General features: G+C 35.2%; 1 protein-coding gene across 3 annotated transcripts in view; it reads right to left on the bottom strand.

Annotated features, from left to right (window-relative positions):
* The window catches only part of LOC120347780 (uncharacterized), a 42,573-nt gene extending 17,995 nt beyond the window's left edge, over positions 1 to 24,578 (bottom strand). The window contains exons 1-5 of one of the 3 annotated variants that reach the window (XM_078117823.1): positions 24,342 to 24,578; positions 22,359 to 24,172; positions 20,939 to 21,029; positions 20,218 to 20,315; positions 487 to 607 (exon numbers count right to left, since the gene is read on the bottom strand). In XM_078117823.1, the coding sequence (XP_077973949.1) occupies positions 487 to 607; positions 20,218 to 20,315; positions 20,939 to 21,029; positions 22,359 to 22,408 (360 nt within the window). In that variant the 5' untranslated portion in view covers positions 22,409 to 24,172; positions 24,342 to 24,578. Of the gene's footprint in view, positions 1 to 486; positions 608 to 20,217; positions 20,318 to 20,938; positions 21,030 to 22,358; positions 24,173 to 24,341 lie in introns of all 3 variants that reach the window. The other 2 variants (XM_039417870.2, XM_078117824.1) reach the window with 2 other exon arrangements.
* Between the last annotated feature and the right edge of the window lie 22 nt (positions 24,579 to 24,600).

Here is a 24,600-nt window from a genome sequence, read left to right as displayed (position 1 = left end):
TATCGAATATATTCTAAAATGGGTTCCTTGAGAGAAATTCTCCAATTCATAGAAATCTAATTTCACTGTGCAGAATAATTGTGATAAACTTTGTTTTGATTAGTATTTTTATTGTGTCAAATCTAATTTATGTCTATCATAAGATAATAAAAACTTAAAAAGACATTTACAAATGAAACTTTTCTTAATATCAAGGGACCTACAGAATTATGTGCACCAAGATGGCGTGCAACCCGAACATAGTATGTGTACCAGGTTAGGGTTCAGGTTGTCGGCATCTTGGTGCACATACTTCGGGAGCGCCACTTCGGAATCAAGAAGTTACAAAATTGAATTAAACAACTTTCGAATGTACTTGAATATTCGATTCATTTTGGACATCCCTGCATCACAAAAACTTGGTTTCTTTCAAGTGTTTATTAGAATGGCTTTAGAACTGATAAAAAAATTTCTAATTGTTACATAATATGATAATCACACACATACATGCAAAACAGTCGATGATAAACTCCTTTTTGGTGCTGCAGGCTTTGTAACAATGTTTGGTGGTTGATTATTATTCACAGAATCCAAATTAGGTTCATAAGGCACCAAGTCATATTCCCGACTGAAAAAGGACATATTGTAACAAGATAACATCTGGCATACGATTAAAGGAGAAACATAGGTACAGTTAGGAAAGTATTCTATTGTGAGCTTTACCTTATTTATCATGCTCGAAATGTATATGGACAATGCTTACGTGGCATGATTCGTCAACAACCTAAACTCACATGGCTATGGAATCAAAAAATTTATAGCTTATTGGGAACTTGGAAATAACAGGAAGACTAACGTTGAGACAAAGACATTGGCAATGCATGCAAAATGTTAGGAATATTTAAAATTTCTTTTTAAATTGGCCAATAATATTGACCTTGAATGCATATAAACCAGTTGGAGAATATTCAAACACATTTAATAAAGACATTAAGGTGGCCTATAGCCAGAGGCATAGCTTGGAGAATATTCGAACACATTTAATAAAGACATTAAGGTGGCCTACAGCCAGAGGCGTAGCCAGGATCCCCCAGGGTGTTGGGGGCAGTGTTCACTATTAGCGCACTTTTTTGCGAAAATTGCGAAGCACTTTCTCAACTTTTTTTAGGGACTGCGAAATAGCACTTTTTTCCGATTTTGAAGAGAAATAGCACTTTTTTCCGATTTTGAATGGAATAAAAATTCAAAGTTAACAAATATTTTCAAGTATTAGGTTGACAAATAAGTAACATACTAGTACTTTTGTAACTCAATTCTGCATATCATAACGATATTTACCGGAATTCTAACCTATGAGATGCAGACATAGGAGATAAAGCTTTTGCATTAACGGCAAAATTCTTGTTTATAATATGATTATTATACAAGCACACCGATTCCGCTTCTCCCGCAAAAACGCTCCGCGTCTTTGAAACCAGATGTTGGAATACTACCAGTGCCTTTCTTTGAACGAAAGTGGTCATGTGACTATCAATGATATCGTTGAATTCAAAATGACTATAAAAGTGTTAGTAGAGTGTTATAGTCACTTTGGATGTATTGTGACCAAAGTGCACGATTTTCAAATCAGACAAAACTTTTAGCAGCATGTCACAGATTTGCAAAATCACCAAATTCACAAAATACCATTAAGTGCCATTTTATTGTAATCACAATGTTGAAAGCACGTGGCATTTTGCGATATTTACACAACTATTTCTCATTGATATGCGAGTACGGGTGGGCAAAATTCAATATTTTATTGAATTTTACAGTGGCATTTTGCGATATTTACACAACTATTTCTCATTGATATGCGAGTACGGGTGGGCAAAATTCAATATTTTATTGAATTGAATATTTTTAACGAGTACCAAATAACAAATATTTTTGGAACGTCGGTTGAAACATTAAAAAATCGGCAACAAAGCCTTTTTACTGGTTAATTCCGTTGTAATCGCTAATTGTTCTTGTCACCGATCGTTTTGGCGGCGATATCCAGGTTTTGTTAATCTATATTCCCGCCCTGTCTTTTTTACAAATATGAATTCTTGCGGGTCGGCGGACATCGAAGTTTTATATTTCGGGTTTACCCGTTTGTTCACATCGGCAACAGCTGTTGAAGACATTGAGGACTCAAATTAACATTTGCGTTGGCTTTAATATTACCTATCAAGATTTGTAAATTTACGGCCCCAATTTTATGCGAATGGTAATATTATTGTCGATACCGTGATGCTGATATTTATTAAGACGATAATTAACTTTCTCATGTTTTTCTATGGTGATAAACTTGGCAAATCTGAAATTGTGCCAATCCTGAATGTTGATTTAAAATAGTGATTGAATAATTCGGCAATAAAGGCATTTCTGCGTGGTCATAGGACGAGATAACGTTAATGAACAGCACTTCTTTTACAGGATATTTTACGTATGCGACTCAATGCTGAAAAGATTGGACTCGAGTGCTTTTTTTTTTCGAGTGCTCGAATGTCTAATAGAGGTCAGGCGCTAATCGTAACTAATTTCCTCAAGTTTCAACATGTTTTCAACAAAACAATACCCCGGCGATAATTATAGCTAAAATGTTATCGAGCAATTCACAATTTTATTTATGGAATTTGAAAATTCACCAGTTTCTTGACGATATTGATAATGTCACGCCCTAATTATTAGTCCAAAAAATACTCCCCTTCTTCCCCGGCGGTTTGGCGGGTTCTTTGTTCCAATCTTCAGAAATTTCTGACACGGGGGATATAGAATACTGAATCCGGAGGGTTGAATTCCTGTCGATTTACTGGTGATTTTCCGTTTTGGAATGCGTGGGACATTCTCTATTTTAAATTAAATGACGTTTCGCGGGCTAGAGTTCTCCCCGAAAATGATGTGTACCAGACGTTAGTTAGACTGTTAGACGATAGATAAAACATTAGATTAATATATTTCATGACGCCCCGTTTTCGAAAATACAAAATTATATCGCAAAAAAATGCGTTTTGATACATTTGGAATGAAACATTATTTACGGTTAATTCAGATCATATTTTACTCTTCATGACACCCGGTATCCGAAAATACAGTTGTATTGCGAAAAATGTGTTTTGTTACATTTAAAATAAAACATTTTTGCGATTAATTTAGATCGTATTTTATTTTTCAGGACACCCGTTTTCGAAAATACAAGGTTATATCGCAAAATGTGTTTTGTTACATTTAAAATAAAACATTTTTGCCATTAATTTAGATCAAATTTTACCCTTCACGGCAATCCGTTTCCGAAAATACAAAGTTTTATCACAAAAAAATGCGTTTTGTTACATTTATTTTGCATTCCCAACAAAATACATATTTTCCCTAATTAAAGTCGTCGATGAATCTGTTCCTGTCGGTCAAGCTTGACACACATTTGGACGAGTGTGGGGCGGTTTTTTGGTCGACGATAAATTAAAAAGTTGCCACACGGTATTTGTATAACGATAATAACTGAAAAATTAGATTTTATAATAGAAGTGAATTTGTCTCAAGATGGTATTTTACGATTCTTGCCCATAGAAAATAAACACGCTGACAGGCTTGGTTATAATTGATATTCGTTTAATTTATTTTACACTATTAATAAACGCGCCACACCAAGTGCGGCCATATAAATTGCAGTCGCATCGGTATGGACTGTATGTTTTTGGCGCTCTCACATTAAATATAATTTTCAACAAAACAATACCCTGACGGTCATTGAAGCTGAATTCGTTACCGAGTAATTCACAATTTTATTTACGGAATTTGCAATTTCAAAATCTCACTTGACGATTTTGATGATGTCAAGCCCTAATTATTACTGCTTAAATGCCTCAAAATACAACAAATGTAATCATTTTCGACGATAACAGGCGCAACAAAACGAAATTCGCGATTGTTGCGACTCTCTCTTGTTTTTACAATTTTAACATCCCGCCGGCCATGTATGGTCGAATAAAATGTTCACATATTCGAAACATGACTTGGCCAAGGATGGAAGGGATCACTAAAGAGCTAATAGAAAGTACATACGCAAGGGTATGATATTAATATCGAGAATATTTGTGAGCATATCACAGGACGGAAATATTTTGCACCCGGCTGTTTGTTGGCAGAACAACGATACGCTAAAGTTAATTGCTCGAATACAGGGAAGTATTTATTTATCATCTCACTTGCGAACATCGAGGTTTGGGCGGAATTGTACGATCATGCTGTCTTTCTTAAATAATAACTTTTTCAATAAATGTTCATTTTACTTTTGCGTCTTTATTATATGTCGGTTTTCATTAATTTTAAATTCGAAATTGTCCGAAATACTCCAACAGGTGTATAGGTACAATAATAATAGTACTTACCAGGGAAGTTTAATACACACGATGTGTTACGGGCGTCGTAACTCCCGTTTTTTAATTTGATTGTTTTACATTCTGCTTAAAAAACAACGTTGTTTTGCAGTCATCTAACGTAACTCTCCCGACCAAATCTTTTTTGTTTTGTATGGCATCGTCTTGGCGACGAATTTATTGCCGACTGAGTTTTAATTATGTTTTAGGATAAGTTATTTTCTGTTTATTGGTTTCTAAACTTTACAAACGTGGGTAGCAATTACTATTAATGTGAGATTTGTGCATATGAACGATTGAACATCGCGACTGGATGTCCGATATCTGAGAATGCGTATATCAGCGTTCATGTGGTCGAATAAAAATTATTTATCAAATGGATTGGTATTTCGAGGCACTCTCAAAATTATTTGGGATCCACTATCATATCATTCGTTTATTTTTTATATTCATGTTTTTTTTCAAGAATCACCCTGATTATATTTCGTGTACCTTCGCAAAAGAAAACTCTTTGGTGTCATCGTTCCTATTAGTGTAATTGAAATATATGGAAACCTCGCAAGTGGCGTTGTGATGCGAATATTTGATACTAGGTCAGCAGCATTACAAAGAGTGCTATTTATGAATGCTGAAAGTACATGACATTACTAAACATTTTGCCAATATATGATGTTTTCTGCCTGATTTAAACTAACTCGCACGCAAAACAAGGCATGTCGACAGCTCTGAAATAGTATAATATAAATGTAAATGAGAAATTAGGTCACGCTAGCTCACGAAAGGGGAGGATTTTCAAAGTGATCTTGTGTAATATTTCGGAGAAAAAAGTTCAAAAGGAAGTAGGTCAACCTATCTCATAAAACAGAGGAGTATCCTGTGTAATATTTCGGAGGGAACGTAGGTTAACCTATCTTTTAAAACAGCGGGTGGCGACTTTCAAAGTGGTTCAAAATCACAAATTAATAATTATCAGATTAGGTTTAGGGATAAATCGAAAAGTTGAATTTCCAGCGCACCTAACCCTAATTAGTTGATTGCTATTTATATTTTTTTTGAGGGGGGGAGGGGGGGGAATTGTTTTGCACAGGATTTGTACAAATGATCCACCCTGTAACTAATAGCCTACGTGTATCAATCGTTGTCTGTTAGATGGAAGGAGTAACAAATGTGAAAGCCTTTGCTGTTCACGCGAGTAAGCAACTGACATCGTGATACATTGCATGAGAGTTTTGTTCGCGGCAAGTGTTAGCAGATGTCTTTTCGTTGCCGATGAATTCGCTTGTTTTAATTAAACATGAATTCGCTTAAAGGGAACTCGGTTAACGGAAAGGCTTCTCTTTAATTCATAATATTAACCGGAGGAGCGCTTTTTCTCGAGTATCTATGCCGTGTTAAATGGGTTATATGAAAGGCTAGAGCACCTAACTTGTTAAAATCGGCAAAAGCACTTTCGCACTTTTTTTTTCGACTGCGAAGCACTTTCGCACTCATAATTCGCTTAGAGTTGACACTGGTTGGGGGTTCGGTAAAATTAAACATTGCACCAAAAGTGCGATTCACAACAACGAAATGCGTTTAATAAACTAAATAGAATGCGTCATTCACAGCGAAATTTCACAGTTATGTGTATCCCGCCTCTCTTTGCCTGACGGTGTTTGGTGAATATTTTGCAAGACCGATTCCAAGCATCGACCAATAATCTGTAGTTAGCAGGTACCTGCATTTAGGATTGAAACATCAAAAATCACAAAATTAATTTTAGAGAAAATTATATTTCGCAGATGTCAGTAGCGTCATAATGGTGTATATGTACAAAAACACGTTCGCATGTAGCGCCGATCGAATTAATGAAATGTGAAACTGTTACTTGGAATTTATTGTTAATGAAGTTGATTTATTATTGCCATTCAATGAATATTAACATGCGCCGTGATTAGTGGTGGGCAAAATCGTATTTTTTATTCGAGTTATTCGAATATTTTTAACAAACACCGAATAATGAGTATTGTCATTTATTAACATGAATTTACAACGATTTACGGGTAAGAATTTACCGCGGATATCGCTAACAGGTAGAAACGATAAATGTGTGAAAAAAAGATTTCTTGTCTTTTTGCGTCATATTTTTCAATCCCTAATTTTGTATTAAGCGTGTCAACCAGTGTTCACTATTAGCGCACTTTTTTGCGAAAATTGCGAAGCACTTTCCCAACTTTTTTTAGGGACCGCCAAATAGCACTTTTTTCCGATTTTGAAGAGAAATAGCACTTTTTTCCGATTTTGAATGGAATAAAAATTCAAAGTTAACAAATATTTTCGAGTATTAAGTTGACAAATAAGTAAAATACTAGTACTTTTGTAACTCAATTCTGCATATCATAACGATATTTACCGGAATTCTAACCTATGAGATGCAGACATAGGAGATGAAGCTTTTGCATTAACGGCAAAATTCTTGTTTATAATATGATTATTATACAAGCACACGGATTCCGCTTCTCCCGCAAAAAACGCTCTCGGGGCGTTTCTTTGAACGAGAGTGGTCATGTGACTATCAATGATATGGATGAATTCAAAATGACTATAAAAAGTGTTAGTAAGGTGTTATAGTCACTTTGGATGAATTGTGACCAAACTGCACGATTTTCAAATCAGACTTAACTTTTAGCAGCATGTCACAGATTTGCAAAATCAACAAATTCACAAAATACCATTAAGTGCCATTTTATTGTAATCACAATGTTGAAAGGACGTGGCATTTTCCGGAATTTTGCGATATTTACACAACTATTTTTCATTGATATGCGAGGAGGGGTGGGCAAAATTCAATATTTTTTTAAATCGAATATTTTTAAGGAGTACCGAATAAACGTGGTGGAAACATTAAAAAATCGGCAACAAAGCCTTTTTACTGGTTAATTCCGTTGTAATCGCTAATTGTTCTTGTCACCGATCGTTTTGGCGGCGATATCCAGGTTTTGTTAATCTATATTCCCGCCCTGTCTTTTTTACAAATATGAATTCTTGCGGGTCGGCGGACATCGAAGTTTTATATTTCGGGTTTACCCGTTTGTTCACATCGGCAACAGCTGTTGAAGACATTGAGGACTCAAATTAACATTTGCGTTGGCTTTAATATTACCTATCAAGATTTGTAAATTTACGGCCCCAATTTTATGCGAATGGTAATATTATTGTCGATACCGTGATGCTGATATTTATTAAGACGATAATTAACTTTCTCATGTTTTTCTATGGTGATAAACTTGGCAAATCTGAAATTGTGCCAATCCTGAATGTTGATTTAAAATAGTGATTGAATAATTCGGCAATAAAGGCATTTCTGCGTGGTCATAGGACGAGATAACGTTAATGAACAGCACTTCTTTTACAGGATATTTTACGTATGCGACTCAATGCTGAAAAGATTGGACTCGAGTGCTTTTTTTTTTCGAGTGCTCGAATGTCTAATAGAGGTCAGGCGCTAATCGTAACTAATTTCCTCAAGTTTCAACATGTTTCAACAAAACAATACCCCGGCGATAATTATAGCTAAAATGTTATCGAGCAATTCACAATTTTATTTATGGAATTTGAAAATTCACCAGTTTCTTGACGATATTGATAATGTCACGCCCTAATTATTAGTCCAAAAAATACTCCCCTTCTTCCCCGGCGGTTTGGCGGGTTCTTTGTTCCAATCTTCAGAAATTTCTGACACGGGGGATATAGAATACTGAATCCGGAGGGTTGAATTCCTGTCGACTTACTGGTGATTTTCCGTTTTGGAATGCGTGGGACATTCTCTATTTTAAATTAAATGACGTTTCGCGGGCTAGAGTTCTCCCCGAAAATGATGTGTACCAGACGTTAGTTAGACCAGGGGTTCTCAAACTTTTTGTGTTGCGGAGCCCTTGAAAAAGTTGACTATTATTCACGGAGCCCCAAAATAAATGTTAAAATTGTTACTTTCCGAATAATATTCCTGAGTAAGTCAAAAGTACTGTACTTATTTTAAATGCTTAACCTCTTTTAATAGGGTTAATACAAGTCATAAATGAATCTAAATGTAAAAGATGAATTATATATACTAAGGCTGTAAACTTGATACTTGACAAACATATTAATAAATTAGGGGTCGGATCTTTTACCTTTAGATATTTTTGAAAGACTTAAAAGGCCGCTAATAACGTACTCGATTGCATTTTGTTACGATCGCCGATTGTTTTCGTCAGCATAGCGGTGTTTATTCTCCCTGAATCAAAAATTTTCCTCGACATATACATGTATGATGTATTGTTCCACAATGACGACGAGTATTGCTTTTTTGTTCTCGTGGGGAATTATGAGTTCAATGTGAAAAACATGTTACCATATTATAGTCACCGGAGACGAAATGCTAAAAATAATAAATAATAAAAGGTAAATCCGCAACTCAAATTTCTTGATTGAAAAGCGGCATACTGAAATATTAAAACTAAAACTTAAAATGGGAGTGAACACTATAAGTTTTGTTTCAGCAGACTCACGTCAGATTAAAAACACGTTCATAGACATTGTGAATCAAAAATTTGGTGTTATGTTGGGTTTTCTTTGGTATTCGTCGTAGTAACTGCGAAACCGAAACACAGTCAATTGTGCGCGCGATGTACCTATTTTTCCATTCTGAAACTACCGACGGAGCCGCATGCAATGAAATAAATTTCAATCTTTCGTATTTTGCCCCGACCTCTTGTTTTTTTAAACGGCGACATCTTGCTCTTGAGTGCGAAAGAACAAAATCAAGCTTGACAAATCCCAAGATCGCAAAAATACGACTGCAATTTATGTATAATTGGCAGTTTTTCGCGTATTTTATGTTATTTCAGAATAGTAGTCTTTCATTTCAGTAATCCTAATAGTAAAATTAGCCAATTCAGTATTTTAAAAAGTAATCGAATAGCTCGCGGAGCCCCTGGGTTTCTCTCACGGAGCCCTGGGGCTCCGTACGGAGCACTTTGAGAACCTATGAGTTAGACGATAGATAAAACATTAGATTAATATATTTCATGACGCCCCGTTTTCGAAAATACAAAATTATATCGCAAAAAAATGCGTTTTGATACATTTGGAATGAAACATTATTTACGGTTAATTCAGATCATATTTTACTCTTCATGACACCCGGTATCCGAAAATACAGTTGTATTGCGAAAAATGTGTTTTGTTACATTTAAAATAAAACATTTTTGCGATTAATTTAGATCGTATTTTATTTTTCAGGACACCCGTTTTCGAAAATACAAGGTTATAACATCGAGGTTTGGGCGGAATTGTACGATCATGCTGTCTTTCTTAAATAATAACTTTTTCAATAAATGTTCATTTTACTTTTGCGTCTTTATTATATGTCGGTTTTCATTAATTTTAAATTCGAAATTGTCCGAAATACTCCAACAGGTGTATAGGTACAATAATAATAGTACTTACCAGGGAAGTTTAATACACACGATGTGTTACGGGCGTCGTAACTCCCGTTTTTTAATTTGATTGTTTTACATTCTGCTTAAAAAACAACGTTGTTTTGCAGTCATCTAACGTAACTCTCCCGACCAAATCTTTTTTGTTTTGTATGGCATCGTCTTGGCGACGAATTTATTGCCGACTGAGTTTTAATTATGTTTTAGGATAAGTTATTTTCTGTTTATTGGTTTCTAAACTTTACAAACGTGGGTAGCAATTACTATTAATGTGAGATTTGTGCATATGAACGATTGAACATCGCGACTGGATGTCCGATATCTGAGAATGCGTATATCAGCGTTCATGTGGTCGAATAAAAATTATTTATCAAATGGATTGGTATTTCGAGGCACTCTCAAAATTATTTGGGATCCACTATCATATCATTCGTTTATTTTTTATATTCATGTTTTTTTTCAAGAATCACCCTGATTATATTTCGTGTACCTTCGCAAAAGAAAACTCTTTGGTGTCATCGTTCCTATTAGTGTAATTGAAATATATGGAAACCTCGCAAGTGGCGTTGTGATGCGAATATTTGATACTAGGTCAGCAGCATTACAAAGAGTGCTATTTATGAATGCTGAAAGTACATGACATTACTAAACATTTTGCCAATATATGATGTTTTCTGCCTGATTTAAACTAACTCGCACGCAAAACAAGGCATGTCGACAGCTCTGAAATAGTATAATATAAATGTAAATGAGAAATTAGGTCACGCTAGCTCACGAAAGGGGAGGATTTTCAAAGTGATCTTGTGTAATATTTCGGAGAAAAAAGTTCAAAAGGAAGTAGGTCAACCTATCTCATAAAACAGAGGAGTATCCTGTGTAATATTTCGGAGGGAACGTAGGTTAACCTATCTTTTAAAACAGCGGGTGGCGACTTTCAAAGTGGTTCAAAATCACAAATTAATAATTATCAGATTAGGTTTAGGGATAAATCGAAAAGTTGAATTTCCAGCGCACCTAACCCTAATTAGTTGATTGCTATTTATATTTTTTTTGAGGGGGGGAGGGGGGGGAATTGTTTTGCACAGGATTTGTACAAATGATCCACCCTGTAACTAATAGCCTACGTGTATCAATCGTTGTCTGTTAGATGGAAGGAGTAACAAATGTGAAAGCCTTTGCTGTTCACGCGAGTAAGCAACTGACATCGTGATACATTGCATGAGAGTTTTGTTCGCGGCAAGTGTTAGCAGATGTCTTTTCGTTGCCGATGAATTCGCTTGTTTTAATTAAACATGAATTCGCTTAAAGGGAACTCGGTTAACGGAAAGGCTTCTCTTTAATTCATAATATTAACCGGAGGAGCGCTTTTTCTCGAGTATCTATGCCGTGTTAAATGGGTTATATGAAAGGCTAGAGCACCTAACTTGTTAAAATCGGCAAAAGCACTTTCGCACTTTTTTTTTCGACTGCGAAGCACTTTCGCACTCATAATTCGCTTAGAGTTGACACTGGTTGGGGGTTCGGTAAAATTAAACATTGCACCAAAAGTGCGATTCACAACAACGAAATGCGTTTAATAAACTAAATAGAATGCGTCATTCACAGCGAAATTTCACAGTTATGTGTATCCCGCCTCTCTTTGCCTGACGGTGTTTGGTGAATATTTTGCAAGACCGATTCCAAGCATCGACCAATAATCTGTAGTTAGCAGGTACCTGCATTTAGGATTGAAACATCAAAAATCACAAAATTAATTTTAGAGAAAATTATATTTCGCAGATGTCAGTAGCGTCATAATGGTGTATATGTACAAAAACACGTTCGCATGTAGCGCCGATCGAATTAATGAAATGTGAAACTGTTACTTGGAATTTATTGTTAATGAAGTTGATTTATTATTGCCATTCAATGAATATTAACATGCGCCGTGATTAGTGGTGGGCAAAATCGTATTTTTTATTCGAGTTATTCGAATATTTTTAACAAACACCGAATAATGAGTATTGTCATTTATTAACATGAATTTACAACGATTTACGGGTAAGAATTTACCGCGGATATCGCTAACAGGTAGAAACGATAAATGTGTGAAAAAAAGATTTCTTGTCTTTTTGCGTCATATTTTTCAATCCCTAATTTTGTATTAAGCGTGTCAACCAGTGTTCACTATTAGCGCACTTTTTTGCGAAAATTGCGAAGCACTTTCCCAACTTTTTTTAGGGACCGCCAAATAGCACTTTTTTCCGATTTTGAAGAGAAATAGCACTTTTTTCCGATTTTGAATGGAATAAAAATTCAAAGTTAACAAATATTTTCGAGTATTAAGTTGACAAATAAGTAAAATACTAGTACTTTTGTAACTCAATTCTGCATATCATAACGATATTTACCGGAATTCTAACCTATGAGATGCAGACATAGGAGATGAAGCTTTTGCATTAACGGCAAAATTCTTGTTTATAATATGATTATTATACAAGCACACGGATTCCGCTTCTCCCGCAAAAAACGCTCTCGGGGCGTTTCTTTGAACGAGAGTGGTCATGTGACTATCAATGATATGGATGAATTCAAAATGACTATAAAAAGTGTTAGTAAGGTGTTATAGTCACTTTGGATGAATTGTGACCAAACTGCACGATTTTCAAATCAGACTTAACTTTTAGCAGCATGTCACAGATTTGCAAAATCAACAAATTCACAAAATACCATTAAGTGCCATTTTATTGTAATCACAATGTTGAAAGGACGTGGCATTTTCCGGAATTTTGCGATATTTACACAACTATTTTTCATTGATATGCGAGGAGGGGTGGGCAAAATTCAATATTTTTTTAAATCGAATATTTTTAAGGAGTACCGAATAAACGTGGTGGAAACATTAAAAAATCGGCAACAAAGCCTTTTTACTGGTTAATTCCGTTGTAATCGCTAATTGTTCTTGTCACCGATCGTTTTGGCGGCGATATCCAGGTTTTGTTAATCTATATTCCCGCCCTGTCTTTTTTACAAATATGAATTCTTGCGGGTCGGCGGACATCGAAGTTTTATATTTCGGGTTTACCCGTTTGTTCACATCGGCAACAGCTGTTGAAGACATTGAGGACTCAAATTAACATTTGCGTTGGCTTTAATATTACCTATCAAGATTTGTAAATTTACGGCCCCAATTTTATGCGAATGGTAATATTATTGTCGATACCGTGATGCTGATATTTATTAAGACGATAATTAACTTTCTCATGTTTTTCTATGGTGATAAACTTGGCAAATCTGAAATTGTGCCAATCCTGAATGTTGATTTAAAATAGTGATTGAATAATTCGGCAATAAAGGCATTTCTGCGTGGTCATAGGACGAGATAACGTTAATGAACAGCACTTCTTTTACAGGATATTTTACGTATGCGACTCAATGCTGAAAAGATTGGACTCGAGTGCTTTTTTTTTTCGAGTGCTCGAATGTCTAATAGAGGTCAGGCGCTAATCGTAACTAATTTCCTCAAGTTTCAACATGTTTCAACAAAACAATACCCCGGCGATAATTATAGCTAAAATGTTATCGAGCAATTCACAATTTTATTTATGGAATTTGAAAATTCACCAGTTTCTTGACGATATTGATAATGTCACGCCCTAATTATTAGTCCAAAAAATACTCCCCTTCTTCCCCGGCGGTTTGGCGGGTTCTTTGTTCCAATCTTCAGAAATTTCTGACACGGGGGATATAGAATACTGAATCCGGAGGGTTGAATTCCTGTCGACTTACTGGTGATTTTCCGTTTTGGAATGCGTGGGACATTCTCTATTTTAAATTAAATGACGTTTCGCGGGCTAGAGTTCTCCCCGAAAATGATGTGTACCAGACGTTAGTTAGACCAGGGGTTCTCAAACTTTTTGTGTTGCGGAGCCCTTGAAAAAGTTGACTATTATTCACGGAGCCCCAAAATAAATGTTAAAATTGTTACTTTCCGAATAATATTCCTGAGTAAGTCAAAAGTACTGTACTTATTTTAAATGCTTAACCTCTTTTAATAGGGTTAATACAAGTCATAAATGAATCTAAATGTAAAAGATGAATTATATATACTAAGGCTGTAAACTTGATACTTGACAAACATATTAATAAATTAGGGGTCGGATCTTTTACCTTTAGATATTTTTGAAAGACTTAAAAGGCCGCTAATAACGTACTCGATTGCATTTTGTTACGATCGCCGATTGTTTTCGTCAGCATAGCGGTGTTTATTCTCCCTGAATCAAAAATTTTCCTCGACATATACATGTATGATGTATTGTTCCACAATGACGACGAGTATTGCTTTTTTGTTCTCGTGGGGAATTATGAGTTCAATGTGAAAAACATGTTACCATATTATAGTCACCGGAGACGAAATGCTAAAAATAATAAATAATAAAAGGTAAATCCGCAACTCAAATTTCTTGATTGAAAAGCGGCATACTGAAATATTAAAACTAAAACTTAAAATGGGAGTGAACACTATAAGTTTTGTTTCAGCAGACTCACGTCAGATTAAAAACACGTTCATAGACATTGTGAATCAAAAATTTGGTGTTATGTTGGGTTTTCTTTGGTATTCGTCGTAGTAACTGCGAAACCGAAACACAGTCAATTGTGCGCGCGATGTACCTATTTTTCCATTCTGAAACTACCGACGGAGCCGCATGCAATGAAATAAATTTCAATCTTTCGTATTTTGCCCCGACCTCTTGTTTTTTTAAACGGCGACATCTTGCTCTTGAGTGCGAAAGAACAAAATCAAGCTTGACAAATCCCAAGATCGCAAAAATACGACTGCAATTTATGTATAATTGGCAGTTTTTCGCGTATTTTATGTTATTTCAGAATAGTAGTCTTTCATTTCAGTAATCCTAATAGTAAAATTAGCCAATTCAGTATTTTAAAAAGTAATCGAATAGCTCGCGGAGCCCCTGGGTTTCTCTCACGGAGCCCTGGGGCTCCGTACGGAGCACTTTGAGAACCTATGAGTTAGACGATAGATAAAACATTAGATTAATATATTTCATGACGCCCCGTTTTCGAAAATACAAAATTATATCGCAAAAAAATGCGTTTTGATACATTTGGAATGAAACATTATTTACGGTTAATTCAGATCATATTTTACTCTTCATGACACCCGGTATCCGAAAATACAGTTGTATTGCGAAAAATGTGTTTTGTTACATTTAAAATAAAACATTTTTGCGATTAATTTAGATCGTATTTTATTTTTCAGGACACCCGTTTTCGAAAATACAAGGTTATATCGCAAAATGTGTTTTGTTACATTTAAAATAAAACATTTTTGCCATTAATTTAGATCAAATTTTACCCTTCACGGCAATCCGTTTCCGAAAATACAAAGTTTTATCACAAAAAAATGCGTTTTGTTACATTTATTTTGCATTCCCAACAAAATACATATTTTCCCTAATTAAAGTCGTCGATGAATCTGTTCCTGTCGGTCAAGCTTGACACACATTTGGACGAGTGTGGGGCGGTTTTTTGGTCGACGATAAATTAAAAAGTTGCCACACGTTATTTGTATAACGATAATAACTGAAAAATTAGATTTTATAATAGAAGTGAATTTGTCTCAAGATGGTATTTTACGATTCTTGCCCATAGAAAATAAACACGCTGACAGGCTTGGTTATAATTGATATTCGTTTAATTTATTTTACACTATTAATAAACGCGCCACACCAAGTGCGGCCATATAAATTGCAGTCGCATCGGTATGGACTGTATGTTTTTGGCGCTCTCACATTAAATATAATTTTCAACAAAACAATACCCTGACGGTCATTGAAGCTGAATTCGTTACCGAGTAATTCACAATTTTATTTACGGAATTTGCAATTTCAAAATCTCACTTGACGATTTTGATGATGTCAAGCCCTAATTATTACTGCTTAAATGCCTCAAAATACAACAAATGTAATCATTTTCGACGATAACAGGCGCAACAAAACGAAATTCGCGATTGTTGCGACTCTCTCTTGTTTTTACAATTTTAACATCCCGCCGGCCATGTATGGTCGAATAAAATGTTCACATATTCGAAACATGACTTGGCCAAGGATGGAAGGGATCACTAAAGAGCTAATAGAAAGTACATACGCAAGGGTATGATATTAATATCGAGAATATTTGTGAGCATATCACAGGACGGAAATATTTTGCACCCGGCTGTTTGTTGGCAGAACAACGATACGCTAAAGTTAATTGCTCGAATACAGGGAAGTATTTATTTATCATCTCACTTGCGAACATCGAGGTTTGGGCGGAATTGTACGATCATGCTGTCTTTCTTAAATAATAACTTTTTCAATAAATGTTCATTTTACTTTTGCGTCTTTATTATATGTCGGTTTTCATTAATTTTAAATTCGAAATTGTCCGAAATACTCCAACAGGTGTATAGGTACAATAATAATAGTACTTACCAGGGAAGTTTAATACACACGATGTGTTACGGGCGTCGTAACTCCCGTTTTTTAATTTGATTGTTTTACATTCTGCTTAAAAAACAAAGTTGTTTTGCAGTCATCTAACGTAACTCTCCCGACCAAATCTTTTTTGTTTTGTATGGCATCGTCTTGGCGACGAATTTATTGCCGACTGAGTTTTAATTATGTTTTAGGATAAGTTATTTTCTGTTTATTGGTTTCTAAACTTTACAAACGTGGGTAGCAATTACTATTAATGTGAGATTTGTGCATATGAACGATTGAACATCGCGACTGGATGTCCGATATCTGAGAATGCGTATATCAGCGTTCATGTGGTCGAATAAAAATTATTTATCAAATGGATTGGTATTTCGAGGCACTCTCAAAATTATTTGGGATCCACTATCATATCATTCGTTTATTTTTTATATTCATGTTTTTTTTCAAGAATCACCCTGGTTATATTTCGTGTACCTTCGCAAAAGAAAACTCTTTGGTGTCATCGTTCCTATTAGTGTAATTGAAATATATGGAAACCTCGCAAGTGGCGTTGTGATGCGAATATTTGATACTAGGTCAGCAGCATTACAAAGAGTGCTATTTATGAATGCTGAAAGTACATGACATTACTAAACATTTTGCCAATATATGATGTTTTCTGCCTGATTTAAACTAACTCGCACGCAAAACAAGGCATGTCGACAGCTCTGAAATAGTATAATATAAATGTAAATGAGAAATTAGGTCACGCTAGCTCACGAAAGGGGAGGATTTTCAAAGTGATCTTGTGTAATATTTCGGAGAAAAAAGTTTAAAAGGAAGTAGGTCAACCTATCTCATAAAACAGAGGAGTATCCTGTGTAATATTTCGGAGGGAACGTAGGTTAACCTATCTTTTAAAACAGCGGGTGGCGACTTTCAAAGTGGTTCAAAATCACAAATTAATAATTATCAGATTAGGTTTAGGGATAAATCGAAAAGTTGAATTTCCAGCGCACCTAACCCTAATTAGTTGATTGCTATTTATATTTTTTTTGAGGGGGGGAGGGGGGGGGAATTGTTTTGCACAGGATTTGTACAAATGATCCACCCTGTAACTAATAGCCTACGTGTATCAATCGTTGTCTGTTAGATGGAAGGAGTAACAAATGTGAAAGCCTTTGCTGTTCACGCGAGTAAGCAACTGACATCGTGATACATTGCATGAAAGTTTTGTTCGCGGCAAGTGTTAGCAGATGTCTTTTCGTTGCCGATGAATTCGCTTGTTTTAATTAAACATGAATTCGCTTAAAGGGAACTCGGTTAACGGAAAGGCTTCTCTTTAATTCATAATATTAACCGGAGGAGCGCTTTTTCTCGAGTATCTATGCCGTGTTAAATGGGTTATATGAAAGGCTAGAGCACCTAACTTGTTAAAATCGGCAAAAGCACTTTCGCACTTTTTTTTTCGACTGCGAAGCACTTTCGCACTCATAATTCGCTTAGAGTTGACACTGGTTGGGGGGTTCGGTAAAATTAAACATTGCACCAAAAGTGCGATTCACAACAACGAAATGCAACAACGAAATGCGTTTAATAAACTAAATAGAATGCGTCATTCACAGCGAAATTTCACAGTTATGTGTATCCCGCCTCTCTTTGCCTGACGGTGTTTGGTGAATATTTTGCAAGACCGATTCCAAGCATCGACCAATAATCTGTAGTTAGCAGGTACCTGCATTTAGGATTGAAACATCAAAAATCACAAAATTAATTTTAGAGAAAATTATATTTCGCAGATGTCAGTAGCGTCATAATGGTGTATATGTACAAAAACACGTTCGCATGTAGCGCCGATCGAATTAATGAAATGTGAAACTGTTACTTGGAATTTATTGTTAATGAAGTTGATTTATTATTGCCATTCAATGAATATTAACATGCGCCGTGATTAGTGGTGGGCAAAATCGTATTTTTTATTCGAGTTATTCGAATATTTTTAACAAACACCGAATAATGAGTATTGTCATTTATTAACATGAATTTACAACGATTTACGGGTAAGAATTTACCGCGGATATCGCTAACAGGTAGAAACGATAAATGTGTGAAAAAAAGATTTCTTGTCTTTTTGCGTCATATTTTTCAATCCCTAATTTTGTATTAAGCGTGTCAAGTTGTCAACACCGATTTTGTAAATTTAGAAATGTCGAACCAGATATGTAAGACAGGTAAATAATGTATTTTATGGAAATTTCTCGAGATATTGGGAAGAAATATTATTTTGACCATGTAGAAATGCCATTATTGCCGATTTATGCACGTGTTTAAACCCAAAGTTGAGTTACAACATTAATTGGAATGTCAGCCGCCGAAAGGATCGCCGTGACAATAAATTTTCCCTTTTTCGAATTTTACTAGAAGACTGAAAACTCCATCACAATGAAGGCTGCAGTAAATATTTGTCTTCGCGACCGTTTCGGCGGCCGACATTCCAATTAATGTTGTTAAACTATATTAAAGCACTTTTTTATTACCGGTAATTGAAAATTGTTTTAATCAAAATGTGGACAGCGGCGCTAGAATGTGTGTGCCATATACAAGAAGGTAGCGAATTGCGATATTTGAATATTAAATTTGAATTGAACATCATTGACTGTAATAGATGCGTGCGCCGTGTTACGATTTGTGGAAACGACATATATGCGAATTTTTATAAATTCACTATTTTGAAGCTGTTATTAGGGAGTCGGCTTATCCGCGTGATAGGCGTATAGTCGAGAAAATACGGTGACTAGTAAATATTAATTCTCACACAACGGCGGATATCGTAGTTTGGTTTTTATATTTCTGACAGAATTGTGAGTTCACATCGGCGAAGATGTTGAAGACAACTATTAAGGATTCTGTGAAGGATTTGTATCACAGTTTGTTAATTACGGTCCCAATTTTAGGCGAACAAAATTATCATTACTGACCCCGGGATGCGGGATAGTTCACATTTTTATGATTTTAATTTTATATCTTGTCCGTGTTACTTTCGTATTAATTAATAATCAAAAACTCAGTGTTGAGTATTCACGTAACTTAGCTTTGGGTTGAAACACTGATAATAAACACGTGAAAAAATCGGCAATAATGGCAATATCTACATGGTCAAAATAATATTTCTCGTCAGTATCTCGAGAAATTTCCATAAAATACATCATTTACCTGTTTTACTTATCGGGTTCGACGTTTCTGAATTTACAAAAATGATGTTGACAGTGACACGTTTTATGCAAAATTAGGAATTGAAAAATATGATGCAAAAAGGCAAGTAATTTTTTTTTTTATGTTTATCGTTTTTACCTGTTAGCGATAGCTGCGGTTAATTCTTCCCCGTAACTCGATGTGAATTAATGTTAATAAATTCTATTTTGCTTTTTAATGCGCTGTGATTGGTATTAATAGAGTGATTGAGTCGGGAAAAGAAAGTCCTTAAATTAGCTTATAACCCTTCTCTCCTTTTGAGCGCCCATAAGTGCGGTAAAATTCGTTACATGTCTGTTTCATGGAGAGAAAAAAAAATACGCCTTCCGGAATTGCAATCAACAATTACACATTCCTATTATCAGCGCTGAATAAAAAAGAAAACATACCTATAGTGAAACAAAAAGTCTTGCAGTATTAATTGTGTTAAGGTAATAACGCACATAACAATATCGTTTTGACCGTGAAACCATGATGCGCGATAATAAAAAGACGCTTTTTTGTAGATGAAATTCCACACCAAAACCTTTTCTCAAACGGGGGGTTACGACCCATGTAACCCCCCCTCTGGCTGTGCCCCTGCCTATAGCAGAAGTTACAGACTGGAATCAGCTAATAAAAAATCATCTGTTGAAAATCAGATAAAATTTATGTCAAACAAATTGATACCTGGCATGTATACGACTATTTATCTGATCATCGCTTTCTTGCTGATCGAAACATACAGGATCATAAGAATGTTGGTCACTTGATGTTTCAGAATATTCCTAAAACACAGTAAAATGAAATCAAACGCAAGGTACGTAATGAAAGCAGTTCAACTTCAGGCATATCAAGTTTTAATTTTAAATGCTGATAGTAGCCTACATATTGTAAAATCGCATAGAAATTATACAGGTTTATTACTTTAAGTATGTTGATATTGGTATTTGTCTGTCTGTTAGATACACGCGATATCTCACGAAAGCGAGGTTGAATCTGCTTCAAATTTCGCATGTGCATTCATCATATCTCGGATCAGAAGCCTATCGATTTTTGGATGAATTATGTCGTATAATTAGCGAGTTATTAATTAATTAGTGATGGTACATACGGTGTTGCTATGGAGTAAGAGCGGATCAATCAAAACCGCAGTTTCTGTTTTGGGGGATCCCCTAACTTTCGATCGTAAGTCTTCGGTCTCTGACCGATATTCTCGTCTACTTAGTTACTAATTCGAAAAGTCAACCATTTATTAATTAAAAAGTGGTGTGAAATTATTCTTTATATGCATAACAAAAAATGAGAAACTTTGCTTTGAGGTAAAAATACAATCATTTCATATTAATATTTTAACAATTTGCCAAACTGAAGCGCAATGCTTGCTACAGGCACAAAAAATCATAACAACCTGATGATGACGTCCATGTTCAATTTCCACTGCCTCATATATTGTCTCATGTTGATCATTTTGAACTTGAGGGACATTGTCAATGGGGACACTGAAGTATCAAAGCAATATCAGTTGATCATATTTTGTCAATACAAAACCAAAAGTATGTTAGTTGACATTTTATTTAGAAGAGTGTTTAGATTTGAAATGCAGTGACAAATTATTGTTGACACAGAGGTAAACACTGAAAAGCAATATAATAGGCGCTCCAGAAGTATGGGACTAGCCATATATTACCGTAGTATTTGTATCTAAATTTATTGTCTGACCCTAACCTGGTATACATATCTCTTGGTTCACATACTTCTGCTGAAGTACCTTATAACAGTGGTTCCCAAACTTTTTAGAGTTGGGACCCACTATTTATTACCACAGCTTATGGCGACCCATTTAACTTTTTATGACATAACACAGAACACAGCAATGGCTAATCATCGCAAAACTACCGCGTTTCCTCGAAAATAAGACCCGGCCTGAAAATGAGACCTAATTTAAATTTTAAAAATGATTTTAATTGAATCCTACCCTTGAAATGAATTTAAAATGTGTGGGAGAGGAAAGGTTCAATGACCTGAGGTAAGGTGAAGATCACACCACTATTCAAGATTGTGTGATGTCACAATAGCAATTATGATATTTGCAACTTGATTTTTGTATAGGAAATACCGGTATATATTATATACACGCTTCGGGAAAGACCATACAAATAAAAACAATGGATGTCGGTTTTTATATAATGTTTATTAAAAAATCTTGTGATTTTCTACAATGTAATTTTATTTTTGATAAATGAACATGGAAGACCTCTTCCAAAACAAAAAATCATAGTGTTATTCTTTAAAAGTAAATAACTCTAAATCCTGACTAAATTTCGGGGAAACACGGTAAGAAGTGCTGTACATTGTACAAAACTGCTATGCGTAAAAAAGCCACATGGTCATTCTTAGTGTAGAAAATTGTTGTTCTTTTGAGAAGATCGTGAAAAGGAAACTTTCACAGATTAGAATTTCAATTTAATTTCTTTTTTGAAGATTTACGTATTCGAGTCGCCACCGATCCTAATAACCAGTAGCCTATAATTAATCAAAGCTTTCTACATCTTTTCACGACCCACTAAGATTCCTTTTGCGACCCACTGGTGGGTCTTGACCCATTGTTTGGGAACCGCTGCCTTATAATATTACAAGCACCAGCAAAAAGTGACAATAACATTACTGTACTATTATAAATAAATAAGTGATAATATCCCAAAACATCAACTCTCTTTTGAGACGGCTTGCCTATTTCTGTAATTTGACGAGGAGATCCACTCAGTTTTATTCTTAACAAAAAAAAGTCCATAAAATTGACAATAAAAAAGACTAAGATTTTTACTTACTCTGAATAATATGGTGCTCCTGCATATACATGACTCGATCCAAAATCCATGTCAATTATCCCTATTGGAAGAATCAAATTCTTCCGCTTTAATTATGTAATATTGCATCTATGAAATATCTAGCCAACATTATGTATCTACTAAGTCGGATACCTGAAAATGGAGTTTCAAATTATGAAAAATTGCATTTATAAATCTCTAGGCAACATTATATGTGTCTGCCAAGTCAATTACCAGAAAATGATGTTAAATGCGACACTTGAACACACACCGACGAAAACAAATGTGTGAACAACAAAACCGCAATTTTGAAATTATCATTTCATAACCCACGCTCCTTTATCAGTAACCTAGCAAAAGCATGCTCTTGTTAACAAATACTTTCTCACTATCTTAGCATGGTCAGAATCAAGGATATGGGCATTGGGTGAGTAAACTACTTTTGATATTTTGTGCCGATTGCCTTCTGCATAACCACTAGTTAGGATGACTCATTTTGTGAATGTTAACGGTAATTATTACAATTTACTCACTTGTATATTATGTACATAAGCGCTCTAAGTACACAGAGACCATAGTTTCGTGTACACTGAATATACCTCAGCCCACCCAGTTTCACATTACTATTGCGAACTTTTTGTCCACTTGTAATACCTCATGTCGCTGATATGAACGCATAGTTCTGCCAGGTATGCCGCTTGCATAAGAATTGGACAGGCGCAATTGCAGCTTACCAACATTAAATTGTCCAGTGTTCTGGACACCTGTTGTATATTATACCTATATTAAAATACCCGAAGTTTGACAATTCGTAAAAAATATTCGAATTCGAATATTCGAACACGAAAACAGTTACCGTACCTTTTTCAGGATGTTTTGCGGACTGCAAATCTTATTCGAATGAGTGTTTTATTAACGTAATTCGGTAAAACAATGTTATGATGAAGTAGGCTATGATCTTTGCCATCAAATTATGCTCGGGCCTTGCACGAAATTCATAACATGAAAAGATGTGGTAAAAATTGTTTCTAACAACTTCAAACTTATTTAGTGTTTAAGTGATAATAGTTATTAATTGTTGTAATGAAAGAGATTTTTGCCCTTTCATTTTGGCAATGGCAGCATTGCAGCAACAAATTGAATTTTAACAAAAATGAATTACGTTGCGCAAAAGTGAGAACACCTATGATAATAATAAGAGCGTAACGTGGAAGGGCGAGCAAACTAGAGCGCAGAATCAGCAGTGCATTTTAAGACCGTATTATCCATGAGACCGCACATCTGTTTACAAGTATGCGAGGTGCTGCGATAGCGCTTTTGTGTACATTATTCTGAGAAAACAGTTATAATATAGATAACTATTTATTTGCGCCAAGGGGGCCGCAACCCTTTGCTCCCAACCCGAGTGTGCGTTACACTGTTTATTAAATAATTTTCTGGTCTATGACATTTCACCAAGCTATTAAAAGTTTTCAGCATATGTTATTCATTCATGTCCATTAATGTTTCCTCATGAATCTCCATTATTAATTGATGCTTCATGTTAGAAATATTGCATTGACCTTAATAGGTCGGATTTGTCATTCCAGGCATTTCACTTCAAACAAGCCTCTGTACGAGTATATCCACTGATATTCAAGAACCAACTTTATTTCTGGATGAACCCAAATGTTCCTCTTATCCTGGAAATTACACAGAATTGAATTGGGAATCCCATCTTCTCTTTAGTCATACTCCAACATCGTTCAACAAATGATCAGTTCAGAATGTTCCGGTTGGCGACGGCGGGGCCGTGTTGTTAATAGCAGTTTGAACTTGAAAACATATAGTATACAAATTAAAATATGAAAGAATTGGCATACAAAGGTCAAGGATGATATAACCAGACAGATTAGTAATGTTCTGTCTTTTTGCATAATAATATGAAATGAATAAACATTTGGAATATAAGACACTAAACCATTATTGGGATTCCACGTTTACCTGGTATCATTCCTCTTGGTAGATACACCAAGTTGTACTGCCCAGCCGCTCAAGTTGCAACTTCTACCATGTGTTTGTAACCAACCGATCTCCAGCACTGCAAGATATTCATATTATGTTTGAGTCCAATCATTATTTATTCCATTACATCTCGTCTTCCTTGTTACTACTTTCATTTTTGCAGATACTCATTCTTTCCCTATACTCCAGTATTCAAATGTTCAACATGTACATGCCGGTCGGAAATCACCGACATATA

Source organism: Styela clava, chromosome 11 (genome assembly GCF_964204865.1).
Source record: "Styela clava chromosome 11, kaStyClav1.hap1.2, whole genome shotgun sequence".
Taxonomy (NCBI): domain Eukaryota; kingdom Metazoa; phylum Chordata; class Ascidiacea; order Stolidobranchia; family Styelidae; genus Styela; species Styela clava.
This window is presented reverse-complemented; position numbering and strand designations above follow the sequence as displayed.